Source organism: Nomascus leucogenys, chromosome 13 (assembly GCF_006542625.1).
Source record: "Nomascus leucogenys isolate Asia chromosome 13, Asia_NLE_v1, whole genome shotgun sequence".
In the NCBI taxonomy this organism is placed as follows: domain Eukaryota; kingdom Metazoa; phylum Chordata; class Mammalia; order Primates; family Hylobatidae; genus Nomascus; species Nomascus leucogenys.
This window is the reverse complement of record NC_044393.1, coordinates 5467232-5490986: the sequence shown is the minus strand read 5'-3', so window position 1 is coordinate 5490986 and position 23755 is coordinate 5467232. Positions and strand designations below refer to the sequence as shown.

The 23755-nt window shown below is 42.5% G+C and overlaps 1 protein-coding gene and 1 long non-coding RNA gene across 14 annotated transcripts in view; one reads left to right on the top strand and one right to left on the bottom strand.

Annotated features, from left to right (window-relative positions):
* Positions 1–23755, top strand: part of LOC100602030 (aminopeptidase like 1) — a 64022-nt gene that overhangs the window by 7782 nt on the left and 32485 nt on the right. For 2 of the 13 annotated variants that reach the window (XM_003277499.4, XM_004090055.3), the window contains exons 2-9: positions 803–814; positions 8781–8888; positions 9275–9415; positions 10590–10752; positions 11801–11892; positions 12443–12586; positions 14492–14572; positions 17061–20424. In XM_003277499.4, the coding sequence (XP_003277547.1) occupies positions 803–814; positions 8781–8888; positions 9275–9415; positions 10590–10752; positions 11801–11892; positions 12443–12586; positions 14492–14572; positions 17061–17165 (846 nt within the window). In that variant the 3' untranslated portion in view covers positions 17166–20424. Of the gene's footprint in view, positions 1–802; positions 815–8780; positions 8889–9274; positions 9416–10589; positions 10753–11800; positions 11925–12442; positions 12587–14491; positions 14573–17060; positions 20425–23755 lie in introns of those variants that run through there. The other 11 variants (XM_030825225.1, XM_030825223.1, XM_003277498.4 and 8 more) reach the window with 7 other exon arrangements.
* LOC115837906 lies at positions 18515–22389 on the bottom strand. Its single transcript, XR_004032898.1, has 2 exons — positions 21438–22389; positions 18515–21128 (listed from the first exon to the last, which is right to left on the bottom strand). It is a non-coding gene; the product is annotated as an uncharacterized LOC115837906 (long non-coding RNA).

Below are 23755 nucleotides of genomic sequence, written 5' to 3'. Positions count from 1 at the left end.
CCCTTCCCCCTCCCCCTAAAAGAAAAAATTTATTCTTACCTTTTGTTTTGTCTCGTTTGCTTGCTTTTATAAGAGCTTTATGAATAACTGTACGCTTTCTAGCTAATAATAATACATACCAAGAGATGGTAAGAGTTTTTCTTTTATTTTGCCACCTGTGTCTCTCTCCGGGAAAGAGTGGTTTCTCAGCTCTCTTAGTACCAGGGATGAAGCCGTGTCTGCGGGATGTAATTTGCAGAGACCTTACATATGTGGTCACTCACATGTTATCTGAATACAGCTACAGACAATTTTTGTGGGTCATTCATTTTTTAATTTTGTTGCATTTGCAGGTCTGATTTACATGTTAAAATATACATTTATTTAACATGATAAAATTACATTTTAGCTCTGCTCTCTTATTTTATTTTCCTAAGGGAAATTAGAATGTGGTATTGTATGTGATATTTGGTGTTTATGAAACAGATTAACAGCATATTTTAGTGAAACCAAAGCAAGTGTGTTTTATCTGTTTCCAGTGTATTTTAATATTTACAGTCCTTTTTTGCTTGTTTCCTAGCTCATTTTCAGAACAACCACAGTAAATAAAAGTTAAAGCACATATTGATGTAGCTTCTTTCTGAAAAAGAAGAATCAAAAGGAGATTTTAAAATGCCTTGCTTAGTGGATCTTTATATTTAGTCAGCTTAAAATCTCAGTGTTTTCTCAACTGACCATGCCTTGTCTGTCTGTCTGTCCCATGCTGCTTTCTTTTTGCTTTCCCTAACTGGATGGGACTGATGGGAACAACATGTCTCTTCAGGAGCTGGATGAGGTATTGTGTTTTGAATATTTTTATATGCTGGGTAATTTGAGTTTATAAAATATCTGCTTTTCCTGAAGTCTTTGCTCATATATAAAATGCTAGCAGCTTATAAATATTTAGCATTTGTTTTGATTATAATTTTAACAGTTTAATATGTAGAATTTAATATATTTTCACACCATGTGAACTGATGATTTGAAAAAGGCTTTGGGAAGATTGTTTACTAGTCTTGGGAAAGGGTCTTAACTTTGGAAGCAGTAAAGGTTGAACACTTTCTTCAAGGAAGCCAGAATGTTTTGGGAATTAATGTCTGTAGCTTCCTGATTTCTGAGAGGTGAGTCGTGCACTTCCTCAGGTAGACAGTATAGAAGGCCAGCATGTCTGTGAAGGCCCTAAATGAGAAGGACTGTAGCCACGGCAACTGTGGGAGGGTCTTCCTTGTCACTCCTGTCTGGAATGAGATGACACCCAGTGGATGCACCTGGAGCTATTGTCACCTGGGCCCAGTTCTGCATCTCCTAGCCCGGGGTGCCTTTGGCCTTTTTATTAGCTAGTAGCATCTTGCCCAGAGTTGGAGAGAGTATATATTCAAAGCACTTTATTTTAGTAGCCCTAGTAAAAGGGTTGAGAAAAAATGAGATTAAAACCGATGTTAATGTTTGTGTCTATTGTCTGTTTCAGCATTGAAGGGGTAAGAATATTTTTCTGGAGTATAGACCTTTTAAATAGAGTGATGGAGAGGTGAGGGTTGTTCTTGTTTGTTTTCATTTAGAAGTATGAATAGCAAAGTAGGATTAGGAGGATCACTGTCCTTAAAACCAGTGGGGTCCTAACTAGTAGATTCAGATCTACCTATATATTCTAAAAACCTTAACTAGTTGATAATGACAACAGACTGAGCACAGCCTAAATAGCCTTCATTGGGAACTGGTTAAATAAATTGTATAGCATCTCTGACCCTCTGTAACAGGTAAATAGTGAGGCCCATCCATGAGAGCTGCAGTGGAATGAGCCCCAGACACTTGGCGGAGTGGAAAGACCCAGATGCAGAGTAGCATGGATAATATGATTCCTGCTCCTTTTTGGTTTTTTTTTGTGGTTGTTGGTTTTTGTTTTGTTTTTTTTTTTTTTTTCAGGAAAAATAACTCATATTTATGCTTGTGTGTGCTTAAAAAATTCCTGAAAAGATACACAAGAAACTTTTAACAGTGGATACACCCCAAGAAACATCTGGGATAGAAAACTTCCTTTCTATTGCAAACCCTTTTCTTAGTGTGGATCTCATTTTTAAACCATGTGCATGTAGACTTTGCCACTAAAAACAATTAGTTTTTAAAAAAAACCCACTTAACTGGTAGCTGACTGACCCAGGTGTCATGGTCATGCCTGTGTGGGGGTTTCCTTTCCCATTCAGGAACCTCACTGCCAGCTCCCCACCTGGGCACTGGGCCCTGGAGAGGGCTTGGGGGCTTGGAGAGCAGGCATTCTGAGTTAAAATAGATGTTGCTACTGGCTGAACATTTTGAAGATATGGAGCTTATGACCTCAAAAGGAAGTGTATAGGGTGCGGGGGAGGGTAACAAATTATGGAACCACTTAGGTTGAAGAACCATTTGAATAATGTTCCAAGGAGGGGCACATAAATGGTCATAATTACTTTGGGGTCTGCTGTCTGAACCGATTTCCAGTCTTTCCTACTTCCTTTTTCAGGCAGCGAGTTCCAGAAACTGGCTACTCACTGCATGAACTTGGCAGGCCCTTTTGCTTTTCTTATGCTTCACCTCTAAGGGCTTAAAAGGGAGTCTTCACGCTCTGTGATCAGAGGCCCTGTGCAGAGAGCACTGTCTCCTCCACGCGCACCCCAGTGCTATTAGAAATGCAGGTTGCTGCCTCATCGTGGGTGCCCACGGCCACCTCATTTCCTTGTGCGTTTCACTTGCCCCTTTTGCTCTTTTGTCCAGCACCATTATCGTTTTCATGAAGTGTGGTTTCCATAATTGTCCGTGACGTACATTTTATTTACCTCGTTCATTCACTCCACTCGTTTCTTGTTGGCTCACTCAGCTGGTTGTGATTGTGCGTTCAGGACTCTGAAGTGCCAGGTACTGGCCTAGGAGCTGGGAGTGCGGTTGGGGACAGTGTCCAGAGGCTTCTTTGAAGCTGAAGTAGGGCCTCACATTGGCGTCTCTGGAAATAGTAAACGCCCAGCACCGGAGTGGATTAGATGGTAGCCACCCTTTATAGGTGAGGCCTGAGCAAATGTCCCTGAGTGCATATCACTTGCATCTCCCAGAGTAAAGGCATCTGAGGGCCTCACTTCAGAGGCTTCCTGCAGTCTGTCCATGTCTGATTGTCATTCTCCTCCTCTAGCCTGAGTACCCTGGAGATGTCACTTTTCCTTCTCAGAAAACACTAAGTAAGGTGTTCCCTGAGGAGGACGCCGAGCCCACCATTGGTTCTCTTACCCAGGGAAGTGTCTGGCCCTCTCCTTTGTTCTCTGTATTTAATCTACTTCCTGTCTTATGACAAAGAAATCTTTGGGAGTTTTTAAATTCAAGATTAGAATTATTTTAAAAGTCACAAGATAACAAATGTCAAGCCCCCAAACCACACTGCCTGGAGGACGGGCGATTGGTGCACATCTGGGAGTGGCTGGGCCGGGCCCCAGTGTCCATGTTGGTGAAATAGGAGCGGCGCCCCTCTGAAGGATTGTTGCTGGGACTGGCATGGGCCAGGTCAGTAGCAGTGCTCAGTACAGTGCTCACAGAAGGCAGGGAGGGACGGATTGCTCCCTTCCTTTTTCTTCCCCCCAGAGTGTGTATGTTAGTTGAGAAAAAAGGAAAATCAGTGAAACTTAACAACAGTATCAGGGTGATGTGATTCTCAAGTGTTTTTATCTCTATATTTTTTTGTATCTTTTTTTTATTTATTTTTATTTATGTATTTTTTTGAGGCAAGAGTCTCACTCTGTCACCCAGGCTAGAGTGCAGTGGTGTGATCTCGGCTCACTGCAACCTCTGCCTCCCCGGTTCAAGCGATTCTCCTGCCTCAGCCTCCTGAGTAGCTGGGACTACAGGTGCGTGCCACCATGCCTGGCTATTTATTTATTTATTTGTTTATTTTTGTATTTTTTAGCAGAGACAGAGTTTTGACACGTTGCCCAGGCTGGTCTCGAACTCCTGAGCTCAAGTGATCCACTTGCCTTGGCCTCCCAAGTGCTAGGATTACAGGCGTGAGCCACTGCATCATCCTATGCCATTTTAAAAGTATTTATTTTGACCATTTATTAATTTCATAGTCAGAAAAGGTAAGCATTATTTTAAAATTATTACAGGTTTAGAAATATGTAGTGCTGACATCACTTTTTTCTTTTATCCACATGCTTATTCACTTCTCCAACAACTCAGATTTCTTAAGCCTAATTGTCTATTAGCGAAGTAGTCTGATTTCATCATACAGGCTCCCAGAGTTTCACGTGGAAACGTGAGTTGCCAGTCTGTTGATTTTCAGTGTCCCTTCTGGACTTTTTAAGTGTTCATTGCCATAGACAGTCCAGAATTATCAGTATTGTTCTCATTACCAATGCGTTGCGGCTAAGCTTAGTTGATTTTTTTAGATGGGGAGGAGGTGTATCTGACTTTTCTAATCTCCACAGAGGCTTTGCTATTTCTGTAATCTTAGTCTACACTAAATCAGCCTTCAGGGAAAGGCAGGGTTTTTAAGAGTAGGAGGGCCATAGATTTGGAACAGCAAGATTTATAAGAGAGAATGTATATGTTCCGTCCATAGATGGAGAACTTGTCCATACTGGCTGGTACTCTTTAAATGGACAAATGTCAACATTTGAAGTGGATCAAAGGCAAAAGATACCTTTAGTGAGACTGGCAGGAAAGCCATTGGGTGTGCTGTTTTGAACATCTGTTGGATTTTTTTTCTGCATTTCTCTCAGGAAGGATGGCTCTAGGTTAGGGTAGTGGACCCCAGTAGTTCTTGGAGAGAGGAACTACATATCAAAGAGATAAGAATTCTTAATTCTCTTAAGTACAATTTTTATTTAAAAAATACAGAGAGTTTTTTTTTTTTTTTTTACTTCAGAAACACATTTATTTATTTATTTATTTATTGAGATGGAGTCTCGCTCTGTCTTAATAAAAGGCTGGAGCGCATTGGCGCGATCTTGGCTCACTGCAACCTCTGCCTTCCAGGTTCAAGTGATTCTCCTGCCTCAGCTTCCCGAGCTGGGATTACAGGTGCATGCCACCAGGCCCGGCTAATTTTTGTATTTTCAGTGGAGACGGGGTTTCACCATGCTGGCTAGGCTGGTCTTGAACTCCCGACCTCAGGCAATCTGCCTGCCTCGGCCTCCCAAAGTGCTGGGATTACTGGCGTGAGCCACCGTGCCCGGCCGCACAAATTTATTTTTAAAAAAGCTTTAATAACCAACATCATGTATTTGGAGGGGGCACCATGTTGAAATTCAGTAAGGGTAAGTAGAGAGAATTAGAAACCTGGCCATTTTTTAAGATCTGTATGAAATAGGATGGCAGCTTGAAAATTGATACATATGCTGGATCTTCAACAATAAGAAGACATGTTTTTAAATGGGAAGTGAGGTTTCTGAAATTAAAAGGGTGCTTATTTTTATGTTGCACATAAAATTTTTTTATGTCCATATTTGTTCCCATTTCAAATAGTTGACGCTTATCTTCAACAATTGTTTTCCCTTCCCACAACATACTGTCTTGTTTTTTAATAGTACATACTGTGATACACATTACAAATCCATACTGATAAAAGAAATGACACATTTCTTCTCAATAGGGCGGTGTTTCTTTATCATAATGAACTATAGTTATAGACTGTATCATAAAAGAGACAAATTATTCGCTATTTAAAGTTTTCATTCCCAAAGAATCAGCTGTTCTATCTTACCGGCAAAATTCTGATACAGTGTGTGGGAAAGCTAGTACCAGCTGAGCGGCCTGGCATCCATGCCCTTCGTGTAGGAATCTCTTAATTAGCAAGCTTCCTTAGGACCCTTAACAAAGAGTGTGTTCTCCCTACTTTTGATTTACATCTAATTTGGGGGGAACACGTGCATAAAATCAAGTACTGCTTCAAAGAGTTGTATTCACTTCAACCGACTTTTCACATGTGGTTTATAATTTGTTGTTTCGGATAAAATGATACTAATCCCAATGCAGGTAAATTTAGATAGATACCATCTCTCTGTCTTCTTTAGTTTAATGTATATTTGTAAACAGTAAAAACAGTACAAAATAAGATCATGAGTTTAAAAACTATAAAATCACTATAAATACTGATTGAAATGTGTAATAATAAAATATAGTGGATTCCATAATAAACTGGTGTAGTGGAAATTCTAGGACCCATGAAGAGGTACTTTAGCAATTTTAGATTTTACTTTGTATAAACAGCTGGAGTTCAAGTTCTGTTCCAGTCCAGCAATACTGTAGACAGCACCTGATGTGTGGCTGGCAGGCGCTGGGAGCTGGGCCTGTGGTTTGTCCCCCTGCGTTTTAATCAGTGTATCCTCCACAGAGTTGTGTATCTCTTGGTGACTTTGGAGCAGGAGTGTTGAGGAATAAACAAGTCTGCTTCTGATTGCTTGACACAGGCTCTCTCTGCCTGCTTTGTAGAGGGTGAGGTCTGCGCCTCTCTGTCCACGGATGGTCAGTAAGAGCGGATGATCTTTACTGACACTAATGTCACTCACCGGGGGCCTATCCTATAGTCCCTGGTGTAGTTGGTGGGAAATGAATCAAACTACTGTGTTTCGTTGTTTTAATCTGATGGCTTGTCTTGATTCATTTTCTTAGCAAATTGCAGTTATAGTTTATGGGCCTGTGGAGTGATTGGCACCTTCGAGGGTGGAAGGGGTTTCTGGAGTCAGCCGACCCGGGTTTCAGTCTGTCACATAATAGCTCTGTGATCTTGGGCAAGTGACTTAACTTTTCTGAGTTTCAATTTCCATATTTATAGGTTAGAATAATAGTTTCTAACTCACCTAGTTTTTATGAGGATTAAAATAATTTCAAGAATGTAAAATTCCTATTGATGAACTCTTAAAACCAAACAGAAGGTAGTGGTGGTGGAGAATTACCACTTCACGGCCTGGGAGCCCCAGACAGTGCGGGTTTTGATGACACACCATTTGTTTAAGAAATGACACTGGCCCTGCAGCATCCGTGCCGTGCTTGAGCACCGGTGGGCTTAATCACGGCTCCTGCACGCGCTGGGATTAGTGAATGGGGCCTAGTCCTTCCAGCGTGGTCATTGCCCAAGATGCGCTCCCTGAGTGGACACGTGCCCCAGAGCACACAGAAAGCCTGAAGCAGATGGTGGCAGAACCACCCCAGGGCATGCAGGGAGGTTGATGGTGAAGATGCCAATTTGCTTTTAAGAATTTTACTGTGAACTCTTTAGGATTTAGGGCCTATTACTTGAAGTGTTCTTTTAATCTAAGTTTTTCTTTATATGATATTTTCCCCCCTTCATCTGTGGACTTTAAAATTCTGTCTTGTTCCTTTATTATTAGAAAAGCAAATAAGTATTTAATGAATGAAAAAATAAATTTAGTTAAATGCAAGGAAGAGGGAAGAAAAGCATATGAATTTTTCACCCAACTCTACAGTATGATTTAGAAAATTTCCAAAGTATTATCTGTAAAGGACTTTTATAGATTATTTTCCATTATATTTTGATCATCATTTGGATCTTTTGAAACTGGCATTTAAAAATTCTGAGCTCTGGAGGGCACCTCAAATGCTTTTCAACCCATTCACTGCCTGCAGGCAAGAAAACAGCTTAACCATGCCAAACCCATGATTTCCCTCTTTTTTTTTTTTTTTTTTTTTTTTGAGACAGAGTCTCGCTCTTGTTGCCCAGGCTGGAGTGCAATGGTACGATCATGGCTCACTGCGACCTTCACCTCCTGGGTTCAAGGGATTCTCCTGCCTCAGCCTCCCGAGTAGCTGGGATTACAGGTGTAAGCCACCATGCCCAGTTAATTTTTGTATTTTTAGTAGAGAATGGTTTTCACCATTTTGGCCAGGCTACTCTTGAACTCCTGACCTCAGATGATCTGCCTGCCTCGGCCTCCCAAAGTGCTGGGATTACAGGCGTGAGCCACCGCGCCCACCTGATTTCCCTCCCATTCTTAAAAGCTTTCTACAGCAGTGTCTTATATAGTTAAACAGGAACCATCGATACCATTTCAAAATAAGGGGAAATGTTCCCTGTGGACATTTAACTGAAGAAAAGAAATGACAGTGTAAGATTGCATTGAGATCTTAAGGATTGCTTTTGCCAAATGGTAGATAATTTGCTAGTGGTTTTAGGCAGTTGTTTCACACATCTTAACACATGGTTAATGATTGTGTGACTGAGATAACTGGATCAGCCCTATTTCCAAAATAAGCTAAGTGTATTTAAGTAAACCTTGCTACTATTGAGCATTTTGTAGTTGTTTCACTTACTGCCTAGTTTTTTTTTTTCCACTTGTAACTGATCACATGAATCATTGAGGTTCATGCCGTTCTATCACAGTACTAGTAGTAAGAGGTCTTTATTTTAAGGATCTTTTGTTGACTTTTTCATTGCATTTCTGTAGCCAGATCAAGTCAAATTCACGTTCTCAAGTATGTCCGAGGAAATTAAGAGCTGGTGCATGAAAAGATAGGAAAACAATCCAAATCCTAGCAGTTATCAAAAGCAAGTTTTATAATACAGGCAAGTGCATTCACTCCTTTCTATATATTTTCAGGGAGCAACATTTAAGAGAGAGTAAACATTCACTCCTTTCTGTATCTTTTCAGGGAGCAACATTTAAGAGAGAGTAAACATTCACTCCTTTCTGTATCTTTTCAGGGAGCAACATTTAAGAGAGAGTAAGAGTATTTGTATCTAAATTGGATTGGAATAATTTTTTTCCTGTCCCTTTACTTTCCTGTAGCTTGCTGATGACCGTATGGCACTGGTGTCAGGCATCAGCTTAGATCCAGAAGCAGCGATTGGTGTGACAAAACGGTCACCTCCTAAGTGGGTGGATGGAGTGGATGAAGTAAGTTGCATGTTAGTTTCATACCATCTTGTTTCTTAAGTAATTATGACAATGTATTTTAAGATATCTGTCATATAAATGAATTTGGCTACACTTGAATGTATATTTCTGGAAATACTAGCTTTAGGTTAAGTTGTCTATGTGTATGTTAATGATTTTAGCTGTAGTTTTAACATTGGTAGTAACTGCCTGAATTATAGGAAGAAATTGAAACCCCATGCAACAAGGAAGAATGTGATTTTCTGGTAATTTGAATTAAAAGCTGCTCACACATCAGCAAGCCAACAAGTTTGCTGAAGACCGAATTCTGTATGCTGAGTGTAGCTGATGGAGGCAGACCAGAGCCTGCCTGGCATCAGTGGAGTTCTGTGACTTCATTTGCTTAGATTCAGTATGATGTTGGCCGGATTAAGCAGAAGATGAAAGAATTGGCCAGCCTTCATGACAAACATTTAAACAGACCCACCCTGGATGACAGCAGCGAAGAGGAACATGCCATTGAGATAACTACCCAAGAGATCACTCAGGTGAGGAGTGCAAGTGAGTCCTGGGGAAACCAGCGAGCCTTCTCATGGCAATCTCAAAAACTAGAGTGTTACTCAAAATCAGTCTCCTGGAGTTCATTTCCCAACCTGAAGTTCTCAAAGGGACCTCAAGAGGCCCTGAAGTCCTCCAGCTGTCAGCTTAGGGTACCTGTGAGGCCTTGGAGGTGTGGGGACTGTTTTTCAATTGTTGGCAGATACTGCTGTGGACTGATTAAGTAAATATGAAATTTCAAACATTATCGAGTTCAATCATTTGATTTTAAAATATATAACTAATATCGTATACTAGTGTTAAGAAATTTTAATGCTAAAATATAGTCCTCATAATTGAAAAAACAACTCAGTATCCTAGAAAAAAATTTTTATAAAATATTAAATTTGATTAATTTTAAAATAATAGGACTAGTGTTTAAACTTCAGTGTTTACATTTTTTACTTAAGTCTCCTGGGTGCTAATTATCAGAGGAGTATGGTGCTTTGAGAAAAGCCCTGGGGTGTTGGAATGTTTGAATCCTGGCTCTTAGCAGTTTAACAGTTACACGATTCTCATTTAATCCCTCTGACTCTAGTGTTCTCATCTGTGAAATGGGACTAATAATAATAGTACCATCCTCGTAGGATGCTTGTTAGGGATTAAATGAGAGGAATGCAATAATAATATGATATATGATAATACAGGTTGAACATTCCTAATCTGAAAACCTGAAATCCAAAATGCTCCAAAATTTGAAACTTTTTTTTGTGTGCCAATATGACACTCAAAGGAATGCTCACTGGAGCATTTTGGATTTCGAATTTTCAGATTGGGGTACTCACCTAGTAGGTATTCTGCAAATATTCCAAAATCTCCCAAAATTTGAAATCCTAAACATTGCCAATCCCAAGCATTTCGGATGAGGGATACTCAGCCTGTCTAACATGATGATATGTGAGCAGCTGGGCACACAGCAGGCCCTACACAGCAGGAGCTGAAATCTAGTGAAATCTTTCTGTGTATATAAATTAAGCCGCAGATTCCTTTTATCTGTTCACCTTTCTCTAAACCAGACTGAGTGAACAGAGCCTCTCACTTCTCACTCTGGCTTGTGATGATGGCAGTGTTAGCAGAGGGGCTTCTCTCCCAGGCTTGCCCTGAGCCTCGGGCTTGTTCTCTTAGCTCTTCCACAGGTGCCAGCGTGCCGTGCAGGCCCTGCCGAGCCGGGCCCGGGCCTGCTCCGAGCAGGAGGGGCGGCTGCTTGGGAACGTGGTGGCCTCGCTGGCGCAGGCCCTGCAGGAACTCTCCACCAGCTTCCGGCACGCACAGTCGGGCTACCTCAAACGTGAGTGCTGCCCGGGCCTAGTGAAGGGATTTTGAGTAAGAAAAGCACTTTATGTTTTCTTTTTTGCGACTATTTTTTCATTTAGTCCAGTACCTTTCATTGTTAGCTTTTGAACACGTTCATACCTTGTACAATAAGAGGAAGCCTCCTCCCCATGTGAAACCCTGGCTTGGAATGAAGGCACAGCGTGGGGTACCAACCAAGGCTGGGGGAGGGCACCAAGATAGGTCAGCATCTTAGCAAACAAAATTTGTTTTGTGTCAAGCTGCAAGAATTTGAAAATCAACCAGGCACATTTTAAAAACCTGTTGTTTTCTAGATGTTGGGGTTTGGGAGAGCTGCTCTTCAATAGGTAAAAAGCAGTTGTTATTACCGAAAGCCACATATTTGCATAACAACCAAAGTGTTTGAGAGCACCTGAGAAACCCTCCCCAGGGTCCTTGAAACGCTTCCTCTGCTGGCACCACGGTTTCACCCAACAGACCTTTTCTTCCCAAATAGTGCAAAGCCAGATTTCAGCTCTCTTCTCATTCTAATCACCCTATAAACTGGGTTTTTAAAAATTGCCATTGCAATCAATAAAGTCCCCACATACTCCAAAAAAACTTCAGTTCTCCCTCCCTCTGACAACTGGCATATTTGTATTTTAATTTTATTATTTCCAAAATTTGATTAGGGCCATATGGAATTCTTACTAGAGATACTTCTAGAGAGGAATACTGATTTTTTAAAATGTTTCGTAACAGCAGTTAGATTAAATATTTCTGCTTCACTTAGAGATTCTCAGATGGTTGTGTCATTTTTATCTTGGCATCAAGTGAATTGTGCACATTTACACCGTGACCTTGTCTTGAATAATCCCAAATGCCTGCATATTGTTGTATGTTTGTAATCCTTTACTCTCCCTCCACCCCCATTGGAGATAGGCTTCTTTAAAGCATCTCAATTTTGACTGTTGGAGTTTACTCTAGAATTCCCCTTTTTAATGGTAGAACAATACTTACGATGGTTTACATATTCAAGTAAAATGAATTCCTATCTGTGATAGGCATGAAGAATCGAGAGGAAAGATCCCAGCATTTTTTCGACACATCAGTACCACTAATGGATGATGGAGACGATAATACTCTTTACCATCGGGTACGCGAAGGGGCTGCAAAGCCGATTGCTGCGTCTGTGCACCCCATTCTGCTTCTTTCACCTCCTAGACCTCGAACTTCTGTGCAGTGTCAGTGGATTGGTACAGTTGACTTGTATATTCATCAGGTTGTTTTGCAGCAGGTGGAAGAACAGCTGTACTGTTTCTTCCTTTCCAAAGGCCACAGGGAGACCTTGTAATCTGCTTTCCAGAGCCTTTGGGAAAGTGGTCAACACCCTGCCTTCTTAGGAAGAGCCCAGAGAAACAGAGGGCTATCCCGGGGGTTTTGTTTATCTGCCCTTGCAGAGTTGGCAGACGTGGGCTGCTGTCTTCCCTGCTATGGCATCAGAGCTTTAGATCCTGCTGGTTTAGGGAATTTGAATCTTTCCTGTTAGGGAAAAATAAGTGCTTATTGTGCTTTGTAGAAATATTTTCAGAATTCATTTTCTTTAAATTATTTTCATTGTCTTTAAATTATATCTAAACAAGTACATCATAGCTTTCCTGAGAGGGAAAACAATCTATCCAACACATTGTGCACTGTCTTGCTAGGGTTTTACAGAGGACCAGTTAGTTCTGGTGGAGCAGAACACACTGATGGTGGAAGAGCGGGAGCGAGAGATTCGCCAGATTGTACAGTCCATTTCTGACCTGAATGAAATATTCAGGGACTTAGGAGCGATGATTGTAGAACAGGTACGTGAGCTGGCCTTCCTCGTGAATAGGTTTTTCTGCCATACTATCTGTTCCTTCTTTTTCCTGTACTCCTTTCAGGGAAAAAAATTGGAGCCAATTCTCCCAACATGTGTGTGCACCTGTCCTTTGCATATGTTTATGAATATATACATAGCAATCCTAATCAGAAAATACGAAGTTCAAAATGCTCCAGAATTCGAAACTTTTGAGTGTTGACATGATGCCACAAGTGGAAAATTCCTACACAAGACCTCACGTGACAGGTTGCAATCAAAACTTTGTTTTATGCACAAAACTAGTAAAAATATTGTGGCCAGCCATGGTGGCTCACATCTGTAATCCCAGCACTTTGGGGGGCTGAGGCACGTGGATCACCTGAGGTCAGCAGTTCGAGACCAGCCCGGTCAACATGGTGAAACCCCGTCTCTGCCAAAAATACAAAAAAATTAGCTGGGTGTGGTGGCAGGTGCCTGTAACAGCTACTCAGGAGGCTGAGGCAGGAGAATCGCTTGAACCCGGGAGGTGGAGGTTGCAGTGAGCCGAGATTGCACCATTGCACTCCAGCCTGGGCAACAAGAGTGAAACTCTGTCTCAAAAAAAAACAAAACAAAACAAAACAAACAAACAAACAAACAAACAAAAATATATATATATATAGTATAAAATTACTTTCAAGCCATGTATATAAGGTATACGAAACATTAATGAATTTTGTGTTTAGACTTGGGTCCCATCCAGACTATCTCATTATGTGTATGCAAATATTCCAAAATCAAAAAATTCCCAAATCCAAAACACTTCTGGTCTCAAGCTTTTCAGATAAGGGATACTCAGCCTGTATATGTGTGTATTTACAAATTACATACATAGGCTACTGTCATTCCCTATAAGAATATTAATAAATTTTTTTGATAAAAAATAAATAGAAGTTCTAATATTCTCTTCCCATGCCTCGAGGGTACTCACGTGAGCACCCTACTCTAGAGACCTATTGACTCTGACCAAGCTCAGCAATGACTCTGATGCTATAGAAGATTTCCCTTCTAATTTTGGCAGGTTATTGTGTAATGGCAATTGGAACCACTAGCTTTCAAGTAGAATTAAATTGTTGTTCACCGTTAAAATCTGATTAGGGCATTTTATTATCTTGCCAGCAGGGATTTGGGTCCTGATCCCCCTGAAACCAACTGCAGAATGGAGTGTTCAGGCTCTGGAAGATCCAGTTACATTAATTACTCCAGCGGTTCCCAGTGAACTGCTATCTCTTCTAATCCAGCATGTTTCCAATAAAAGCTCTGTTCTTGCTCATAGCCCAGTGTCCGCTTCTTCCAATTTGTGTTAAGAGATTAAACAATTAAACATCTTCCTCTTGAGTCCAAATTTTTAATTTTCAGTGGTAGACTGGAGTTTACCATTCCCTGCTCTGACCCATAGAGATGTACATCCACGTTTATAGACATGATAGTCAGTTTGCAGGTCTACTCACAACAGGGTCGAGCTTACCTGGTGTTCTCTGCTTACTTGAATCCAAGTATGTAGGCAGCAAATGGGCACAGAGCTTCTGTGCTGTTCAGAGCCTCAGTCCACTGAACCATAGATTTTTTAAGGCCCCAGTAAGTCTGAATATGGCATATTCTATGGCAGCTGAAAGCAGTAAGGAAACCTCAGTCTGTCAGTACTTCTTTCTCGTGAGCTAAACGTGATGGCACTAACCAGCATTCTGCCATCGAGCTCCTGACACTGCTTGAGGGAGAACTCCAGAGCCCTCGTGTGTACCTGCAGCACACAGGGAAGGAAAACATCATCTTATGGATGATGATGTCTGTAATTTGCATATCTCATTTTTGACGTTCAGTTTTCCCAGTTGCCACTGTTAATCATCTGTAACTGTCATTTATTACCTAGGGTACAGTCCTTGACAGAATTGACTATAATGTTGAACAGTCCTGTATCAAAACTGAAGATGGTTTGAAACAGCTTCACAAGGTAATATGTCTTTCAAGACTTGGGAATTTTAGGAACTATTTTCAAATAATCAAGAATTGGTAAGAGGGTTCTTTTCCACCATAATGATCTTCAGCATTCTTGTTTGTGTTGTCCACTCTCAATACAGTAGTGTAAAAAGGGATTTATCATTTCATTTAAAGCCAATTGTGGGGGCTGTTGCTGTTTTATTGCAGTTAATGATTCCAGGTGTATCTCACACTTAAATCCAAAATTGCTAAGACCTCCGTTTTGTGACAGTAAATTCTAAAGGGATTGGAGTTCTTCCTTTTAGAAAATATTTCATTCTTTTCTGATGCTTCTTGTTTTAGGAAATCAATTGGGCATTTGCTAAAATACATGTTGAAAATCTGTCTGCTTGTTGCCGCTGACTTGGGCCTCTCTTGTGACACATTCCTGATGAATTGCTGATGGAGAATCATTCTGGAGAAGATAAAAATCTAATTTTCTCTTTAATTACCACAGCATATCTGTATTACCTTGAGAAAAGAAAAGTTTGTTGAAGTGAGAGTAGTAATTCTTTTATTCTGTGCTAATAAGGTAGCTGTTTCAGGGATGTTTTTATGATATTCTTTCTTTTAAAAAAATAGATGGAAAGCATCTTAGGAATCTTATCAGTTATGAGAAACATGCATAAATGGCTGAGACTCTCATATATAATTGGTTACATATTTTCTTTAAAAGGAATATAACAATACTTCACAAATTAAATAATATCCATTTCTTTGTATCTCTGAGACCCAGTGGAGTTTCTAGCCATATAATGAGTGTTTTGCCAATTCACTATTGGACTACTCTACCATTTTTCTAAAATCAGTCACTTCCTGTACCAGAGATCGCCCCATCTAATAGCAGTATTGGGTTTACAAAAAGTCAGCCCTTGCACCCGTCTAACCAGAAGCCCTGAGCTGTCTTTTCAGGGGGTTGCCATGTGTGGGTGGATATGAGACTCCAGCCTGTGGTGGGGAAGGGAATCCGTCTGACCTCGTCTGTGCAGGTTTTTTTTAAGCATTTAGATTAATTTGGTTGCCAAGCCCTGTCTATTAAAAGTGAAAACTAACTTTAGTTTCTCACTCGGTAATACCCAGGTTTTGATGTGCTGCTGAATTATGCATTGGTTTTGAAGTTTCTTAAATAAAAACTAGTGAAATATGTTTTGTAATATAACACAGATAAAAGGAAAAGCTTTCTCTGCGGGAGTGAGCAAATCTAGTGGGAACTAAAATTTTTGTTTTAGGTTCTACTTTATAAATCAGTTTGAGAGGTTTTACAGTATATTATTTAGTATTGGCTTCCCTGGTGTTCTGGGTTACTTATTAGAAAAGTCAGCGTGCTCCATCTTCCCTCCAGCCACAAGGCTGTAGGCAGCACGCACGGCTGGCCGCGTGCTCGGCAGTCGGCTAGTCTAAGGGTGATTGAGCGTCGGGAGCTGCTCCCCATGACCGGACTGTCCGGTGCTGTCCCCTGCCTGATGTTTCCTCCTGGTGGATGAGGGACTCCTCCAGGTGGGCGGGCAGGCTCACTTAGGAAACAAGCCCACCGCGGGGGATGGAGCAGGAGGGATTGCCATTCTCGCCAGGGCTGCCTTCCCGCTGTCTCCTCCTCCCTCCTGTGCCATAGCAAGGTCTGGAAGAGGCAGTGCATGTTCTCCCTGGACGTGCCTCCCGGCGCCCTCTGAACTCTGCTGTCCTCTGGCTCTCCTTTCTCAGTGCTGTGTGTCTTTCGCCAGCCAGGTGGGGCCCTTTGGCATTTCTCTACCAGACATGATGGAGTTCCCGCTCCTGCTGAGCTTCTAGGATGCGGTGTTCAGGTGAAGAGATGTGCAGGGTGCGGCCTCGTCCCCAGATTGAGCTTGGAGGACTCCTTTGCTGTGTCGTTAGCGGCACTGGGGGGACGCGCCTCGGAGGGATCTTTCTGCATATGACATCCATGGGGCACAGGTGTCTGTTTTTATTTCAAAGGATGAGTTCTTGTTTCCAAATTTAGGGGAGGTCGAAATGGGGTCTCTTTGGGGTGTCTGTTGCCTACCTGCCAGGTACGGCCCTCCAGCCCGTTGTTTCCTTCCGCGGTGAAGGAACTGTGCATTCGCTCCAGGAACACGGACCGGGAACAGGCGGCCCGTGCTGCAGGGGCGCTTGCCACGGCCTGTAGGAGGAGAAGCAGGGAGAAGCAGGCCCAGCTGCACCCGGAAGCATGAGCTTTCACTTCCCTGTCAGCCTTTGTCTTAGTAGTAGGTTTCCAACAAGTCCATTTCCACATCCAGGGTAAATAAGCAGCACCGGGATCATGGGGCTCTTCCACTCCTGGTGATTGAATTCCCTGGGATTGATGAAGGGATTACAATCATGTAGCCTGTAGCAGAGACCTCAGTTACTGTGCAGAGAGATGTGGCAGCCTCATTCTGGAAACGAGTGACCTGATTTGGGATTTTGGGGAAAATGACGGCCTTTTTTCCCTCCTCTTTTTGTAGGCAGAACAGTATCAAAAGAAGAATCGGAAGATGCTTGTGATTTTAATATTATTTGTCATCATCATTGTGCTCGTTGTTGTCCTCGTTGGCGTGAAGTCTCGATAAGTGGCATTGGGTTTTCGTGTGTGCCGCACGTGTGGATCTCCCGGGTGTGAGGGGCTTGGCCTGCGCCCCGCCAGCTGCCCGCAGAGGTGCAGCCTCGAGGAATCTGAGGGCGTCGGGGCAGCGAACCTTTCCATTCACGGACTCCTCCTCCCCTAGTCCTGCTCAAGCGGTCCGGGGAATAGGTTTTTGTTTTTCCTTCATTGTTGAGAATTTAAGGACCTTTGATACTGCTGCACAATAGAGATTGAGTTCTGGGATCAGTTATAATATATATTTTTTTTAGAAAGAGAAAATGAGCTGAGAGTTTACAGGCACTGCAGAAGCTGTTCAGTATTATATGTGTATATGCTATTTTTTTAGCAGCCATGTCTGAGCAGAATGTTAAAATAATTTTTGGAAAAATTTTCTTTAAACCATCTGGTTTTTAAGAAATTTGGTACCAAAAATTGATGAGTAGAGGTAAAAATGCCTCTTCATCTTTCTCTATATATTTTCCAGTTGAAAACAAAGAAGTCCTTTAAGAATTTATAATCCATTCCCCATTAACTTAATTTAGCTTTTCCATCACTGTTAATGATCAGAGTAACAAAGTGTGAAAAATAAGAAACCATCATTGATGTTAATTAACACATTTAGATGGGCCAGTTAAAACAGCTTCATAAGTTTAAATTAATTGCAAATGGAATATTCCTCATTTAAAATTTTTGCACTGCATTTTCTACTGTAAACCAAAAGAGGTTACTAAGCAAAACCACCTAAATTTAAGTTGGTGATTTAAATGAATCTCACATTAAAAGAAAGCTTGACAGTGTTAGGAAAGCCACCAGACTCAGCCAGTGTGTCCCCATGGGCATCCCCAGCCATCCTTGCTCAATCCATTACTTATATACTAACTACATAATGACCTGTTCAAACCAGACTCTATTTAATGAACTGTGAATTTACACAGAGGCCATTTTAAATGGGTCACCCCATTTAGGATTAGTGGATCTCAAATTATTAACCAAACATCACTCCATTTCAAAGTAAGATATTCCACCTGCGATTTGATTTATTGGCTCTTCCGTTGCCACTGAGCAATGCCCAGGAAGCAGGCACATTGCCAAGGACTGGGGGCATCTTGACTAGGAAGCTCCTCGTTTGTGTGACTGTGGGTCAGATCGCCAAAGTAGGACTTCATCGTTTACCTACCTATTATCAATATGGTGCTTGAATATATTCCTATAACTGTGGAACAGTGTGGAAAGTGATGGTAACTTTGAAGTTGTTCATGTTATATTGGCTTTGTTTTAATTGACACCAGTAGAGTTTTAATGGTCTCTGTGTAAATTTTAATGGCTTTTCCATTGTTTTTGCTTCTCTTAAAAAGTTTAAGAAGAATATGACCTCATTAAATGTGCTATGTTTTATTTGGACCAGTCACATAAAATGTCTCTCTAGAATTGACTTTGAAGTTGTTTACAGAAATTTAAACTCAATTCCAGAGATTGAAGTTGTCCAAACAGCTCATGGGCTTAACATCCAAATCCAAACCCCTGCCCAGCCTTCCCTTTCCAAGTTGGTGCCACCTCCAGGTAGCCATTGGTGGTTTTCTTATTACTGATGTGGCTGTGGAATGATAAGGTCCTAGAGGGGCCCTGGCATTTCAGGAAGCAGACCTGGTATTCCCTGACAAACATTGTTTAGGAAAGAGGGCTGGAGGATAAGAAGCCAGCACCTCATCAGTCAGCCCTGCAATGTGAGACTTCCATAGCTGTTGAGAGTCACTGCAGGTGTTCTTTCATCCCAGCTGATTTTCACCCATGGTTGAGACGTTCGTTCCAAGTTAGATCTGCTGCTCTTAGGAGTGGGGCTGTCCAAATTAGGGAACTTGCCTCAAAAACAGTCCACAGTGGCAATACTGGATTTCTGTTCAAGCTTTTTAAAGTGCTGAGTCTTACAAACCCCTGAAGGAAAGTGACCCTTTAAGAGAGGATCATCATTTATTTATATTTATTTTCACCAAATAGTGTGATGAGGGTTGGTTTTTGTTCCCTCAACCCATTTGGGTAAAATAACAGATCTGATTAGAAACTGTTTTAAGGAGGGGCTCGGCGCGGTGGCTCACGCCTGTAATCCCGGAATTTGGGAGGCCAAGGCGGTCACGAGGTCAGGAGTTCGAGACCAACCTAGCCAACATGGTGAAACTCCGTCTCTACTAAAAATACAAAAATTAGCCGGGTGGGACACGCCTGTAATCCCAGCTACTCAGGAGGCTGAGGCAGGAGAACCGAACCCGGGAGGCAGAGGTTGCGGTGAGCCGAGATCACACCACTGCACTCCAGCCTGGGTGACAGAGCGAGACTCCATCTCAAAAAAAAAAAAAAAAAGAAATTGTTTTAAGGATCCTGTCTGGGTGGTGGGAGAACTGTCCCATTCCACCTGAAGCCAGGGCGCTGGGTTTCCCAAGGTGGGAGAGAGACAGACCCAGCCTGGAGCTGGCCCCAGGCCTGTGTGCTGACTTCTTGGGGTCCTCAAACCACTGTATTTTTCTGTTGAGCCTGTACTTGGGGGGAGATCAGTAGCATTTGAGGAAGTAAGAGAAAAGAATCATGGTACCTCAGGGTTTCTTTCCCTTTACTCACTGGCAGCCATTGTCTGTGGGCACCTCATGCTTTTCCGCACTCTGTTGGGCCATGGAGGTAGCGATCATCCAGGCCAGTCTCCTCTGCCTGGGATGCACCCTCTGAGAGGAGGCCTAGCAGGGCAGGCTCCCTCTGGGCATCCCTGGACGCAGCCTCTGGACACATGCCTCCTTTAAAGTGTCCGGGGGCGGCTCAGGTTGAGTGGAGGTAGAAGGAGAAACAGACATGTTTACCATGCATTTTCCAAAGCTCCTGATCTTTCCCAAGATTGTAACTGAAAACTGCTGTCCTTGTTTTGTTCGTTTTGGGGGTGGTGGTGCTGGCTGGGCCATGCTTGTGAAGTCTCTGATTTAACGGATTCACTGTTTTCTGTGCTAATTGAGAGAGCGTTATTTACCTTATTTATTTGTTTTGACACAAGTGCTTTCAGTGTTTTATCCTAGCTAATGGCTTCTTAAAGGTAATAAAACCCTTCCAACGTAATTGGTCAGATAAAACTTTTTTTCTTGTATGCTTAAATAAAGCAATTAGTGAAGCGCTTCTATCCAAAATGACTTTTTTGTCCTTTTTTAAAACCAATTTACTGTTACTGGAAACTTTTTGTACAATAAAGCAATCATGCAGATTAAAGAACATCCTGCAATCCTAGTATTAATTTTAACAATGGGTTCATGTTTTCTTCCAGTGCATTTGTGTCAGGGAAGGGCTTGGCCAGTTTTGTGATCCTCTGGGCCCCTGACTCTTTGTTTTGTGCCTGAGGCCTTTGCCTCAGTGTCTGAAAGTAGATCTATCTAATGGATGCTTTCAAAGGGACAATCTATTTGCTATCCAATATACAAAAAGAACAACTGCCTAAAAGGCAGATAATTATTTTTCTTATGAAAATATATGCTTTATATACATACCAAGAAACATTTGGAAATCTCCAAATAAATCTGTGATGTGGCTTGTTGAGAAGCAATTCTTACACACAGGCTCTAGGAGACTTGACTTTCTAAATGACTTTGTTTCCTACTCTGTTACACCAAAAACTTCAGAGACAAGTGTCTGCCAGTTTAACTCAAAGCCAAGACTATGTTTCCCCTTGATTGTGCCTGTCCTGGGGTCCTCCAAGGAGGACCTTTGTCCTGAAACTCGACTTTGATGCATATGTTTTGCTGCTGGGAGATGTGGACCTGAATGACGGGGTATGTGGTTTCATCACCAGAACCTATACAAACAAAAAATAGCTGTCATGCCAGGTCTCTTTGGCGCACTTGGCGTTTGGTCCTGAGGTGCTGCAGCGACTCAAAAGCAGTACCCTTCAGAGCCTGTCGACAAACCACACGAAAGAAACAACCTTCTGGCCGGGCGTGGTGGCTCAAGCCTGTAATCCCAGCACTTTGGGAGGCCGAGGCGGGCAGATCACGAGGTCAGGAGATCGAGACCATCCTGGCTAACACGGTGAAACCCCGTCTCTACTAAAAATACAAAAAATTAGCCGGGCGTGGTGGCGGGCGCCTGTAGTCCCAGCTACTCGGGAGGCTGAGGCAGGAGAATGGCGTGAACCTGGGAGGCGGAGCTTGCAGTGAGCCGAGATTGCGCCACTGCACTCCAGCCTGGGGGACAGAGCAAGACTCCGTCTCAAAAAAAAAAAAAAAAAAAGAACCTTCTCCTCTTGCACTCTCACCTTGTTTTTTGTTTAGAAATTACATTTCCCCAACTCACATGTTGGCCACTGGCTCTGTCCAAGAATCAAATCCACTCTCAAGGGAGAGACGTTTGCCATAGGGTTCAAGAATATTCTGACCAGCAATGATATTTAATAACATTAAAGAAATCCTCCATCCCGAAGGGGACCACATAAAGGTGGCAACACCTCTTTGGTGACCTCTTGGGTTATGTTCTCAGCTGAGTCCTTGGTGGCCCAGTCTTGAACCAGCACTACAAGATTATGCAGACGCAGTCTGAAGAAGCATTGCTGTCAGTGGAGAGCTGCAGGATGCCACCAATAACTTGGAGGCATGACTTGCCAGGAGGCCTGGAAGTGGGGGGGCCACTGGGGTATCCCTTTGAATGCTCACTTTGACAGCAGGTAAACAGGCTGGATATAGATTTCCTCTGTGAAATTTAGCAGCCATCCTATAAGAAGTCCGATCCTGATCCAACGTTTGAGCAATCTAGAATCCTTCTTGGTCCGTCTGCCATAGTTCTGTAGCCACAGCAAAATTTACCTAGCCTGTACCATTTCTGTCTAAATCTAATAGGATAGCATGTCATTCTACGTGCGGACTTAATTGTGATCATCAGCATCCCTTACTCTAGTCAAGCCGTGTGGGACCATGCGGAGAGATCTTTTCACAGAAGGGATGTCCCTAGCTGGGTGTAGGGAAGACAGCTCATCACAAAGCCTTCCTGCTTCTCTGTGGTTCTAATTCATCAATTAGTTATGGTAAGTTTCCATTCTGTAGGTAGGCAGACCTGGTTCATCCAACATGAACTACATTTCAGAACTTAGCACTGTGCATGCACACAAATGCATGCCTAGAATTGTATATCTTGGTGTATGTTAGCTCTTAAAAACGAATTTTCTTGACCGGGTGCAGTGGCTCATGCCTATAATCCCAGCACTTTGGGAGGCCAAGGCAGGTGGATTGCTTGAGGTCAGGAGTTCGAGACCAGCCTGGCCAACATAGTGAAACCCCGTCTCTACTAAAATACAAAAATTAGCTGCGTGTGGTGGCACACGCCTGTAAACCCAGCTACCAGGGAGGCTGAGGCAGGAGAATTGCTTGAACCCAGGAGGCAGAGGTTGCAGTATGCCAAGATTGTGCCACTGCACTCCAGCCTGGGCAACAGAGCGAGACTCTGTCTAAAAAAAAAAAAAGCCGGGTGCAGTGGCTCACACCTGTAATCCCAGCATTTTGGGAGGCCGAGGCAGGCGGATCACAAGGTCAGGAGATCAAGCCATCCTGGCTAACATGGTGAAACCCCATCTCTACTAAAAATACAAAAAATTAGCAGGGCATTGTGGCAGGCACCTGTAGTCCCAGCTACTCGGGAGGCTGAGGCAGGAGAATGGCGTGAACCCGGGAGGCGGAGCTTTTAGTGAGCCAAGATTACACCACTGCACTCCAGCCTGGGCGACAGAGTGAGACTCCATCTCAAAACAAAAACAAAAACAAAAACAAACTAATTTTCTTGACCACCCAGAGGCCACTTCTAACTTTGTTGCCTGATGGTTTTCTTTAATTCTATTTTGAAAACAACCTCCTCCCAAGTGATGGGTATTAGAAGGAACTAATGAGAACCCTGGGTTGAAGCAGAGACTTTTAGCATGTATGAAAGTGCTTCTGATTTAGGACTCGGAGTTAGATGGTGGGTGTCAGCTGCGTGTGTCTTGTCCCCAACTCCTTGCCACCCTCGGACAGACGTCATGGTACCAGTCTATGGCCAGGCTTTCTTACTACACAAAGGGACATTCCATGGAGTCAAATGGCAGAGTCTTGTGTACAATTATCTGGTCAATTGAGGCAAAAGAAAATAATCATTTGTCCAATTGTCCAAATTAGCTCTCTGGATTGTCCTGAATGCTCAGGGTAACTGTGGTTCTCCACTTCAGTTCCGTAATCTGGCTAAGATGGACCATTTAAATGAGGCTCCATTCAACACAATGCACATTTAAATGAGGCTCAGTTACAAGAGACCACTGGGCTTAGCATTTTCTATTTGTCAACTATAATTCTATAATTGCTTTTAGCTAATCATCCAAATGATTACATGTTGTAATGGAGGCAGAAGACCTTCGTATGCATCATTTGGTCTCTTTTTCTCAGAGGAAGTGCTGAGGGATCAAATGTTGTGTGTGTGTGTGTGTGTGTGTGTGTGTGTGTGTGTGTGTGTGTGTTAACTTGGTGTTCTGACCCACAACACCATAATAGACCTCCATTTTCATCAACGGTGGGGGAATGAGAACAACGCCCCCCA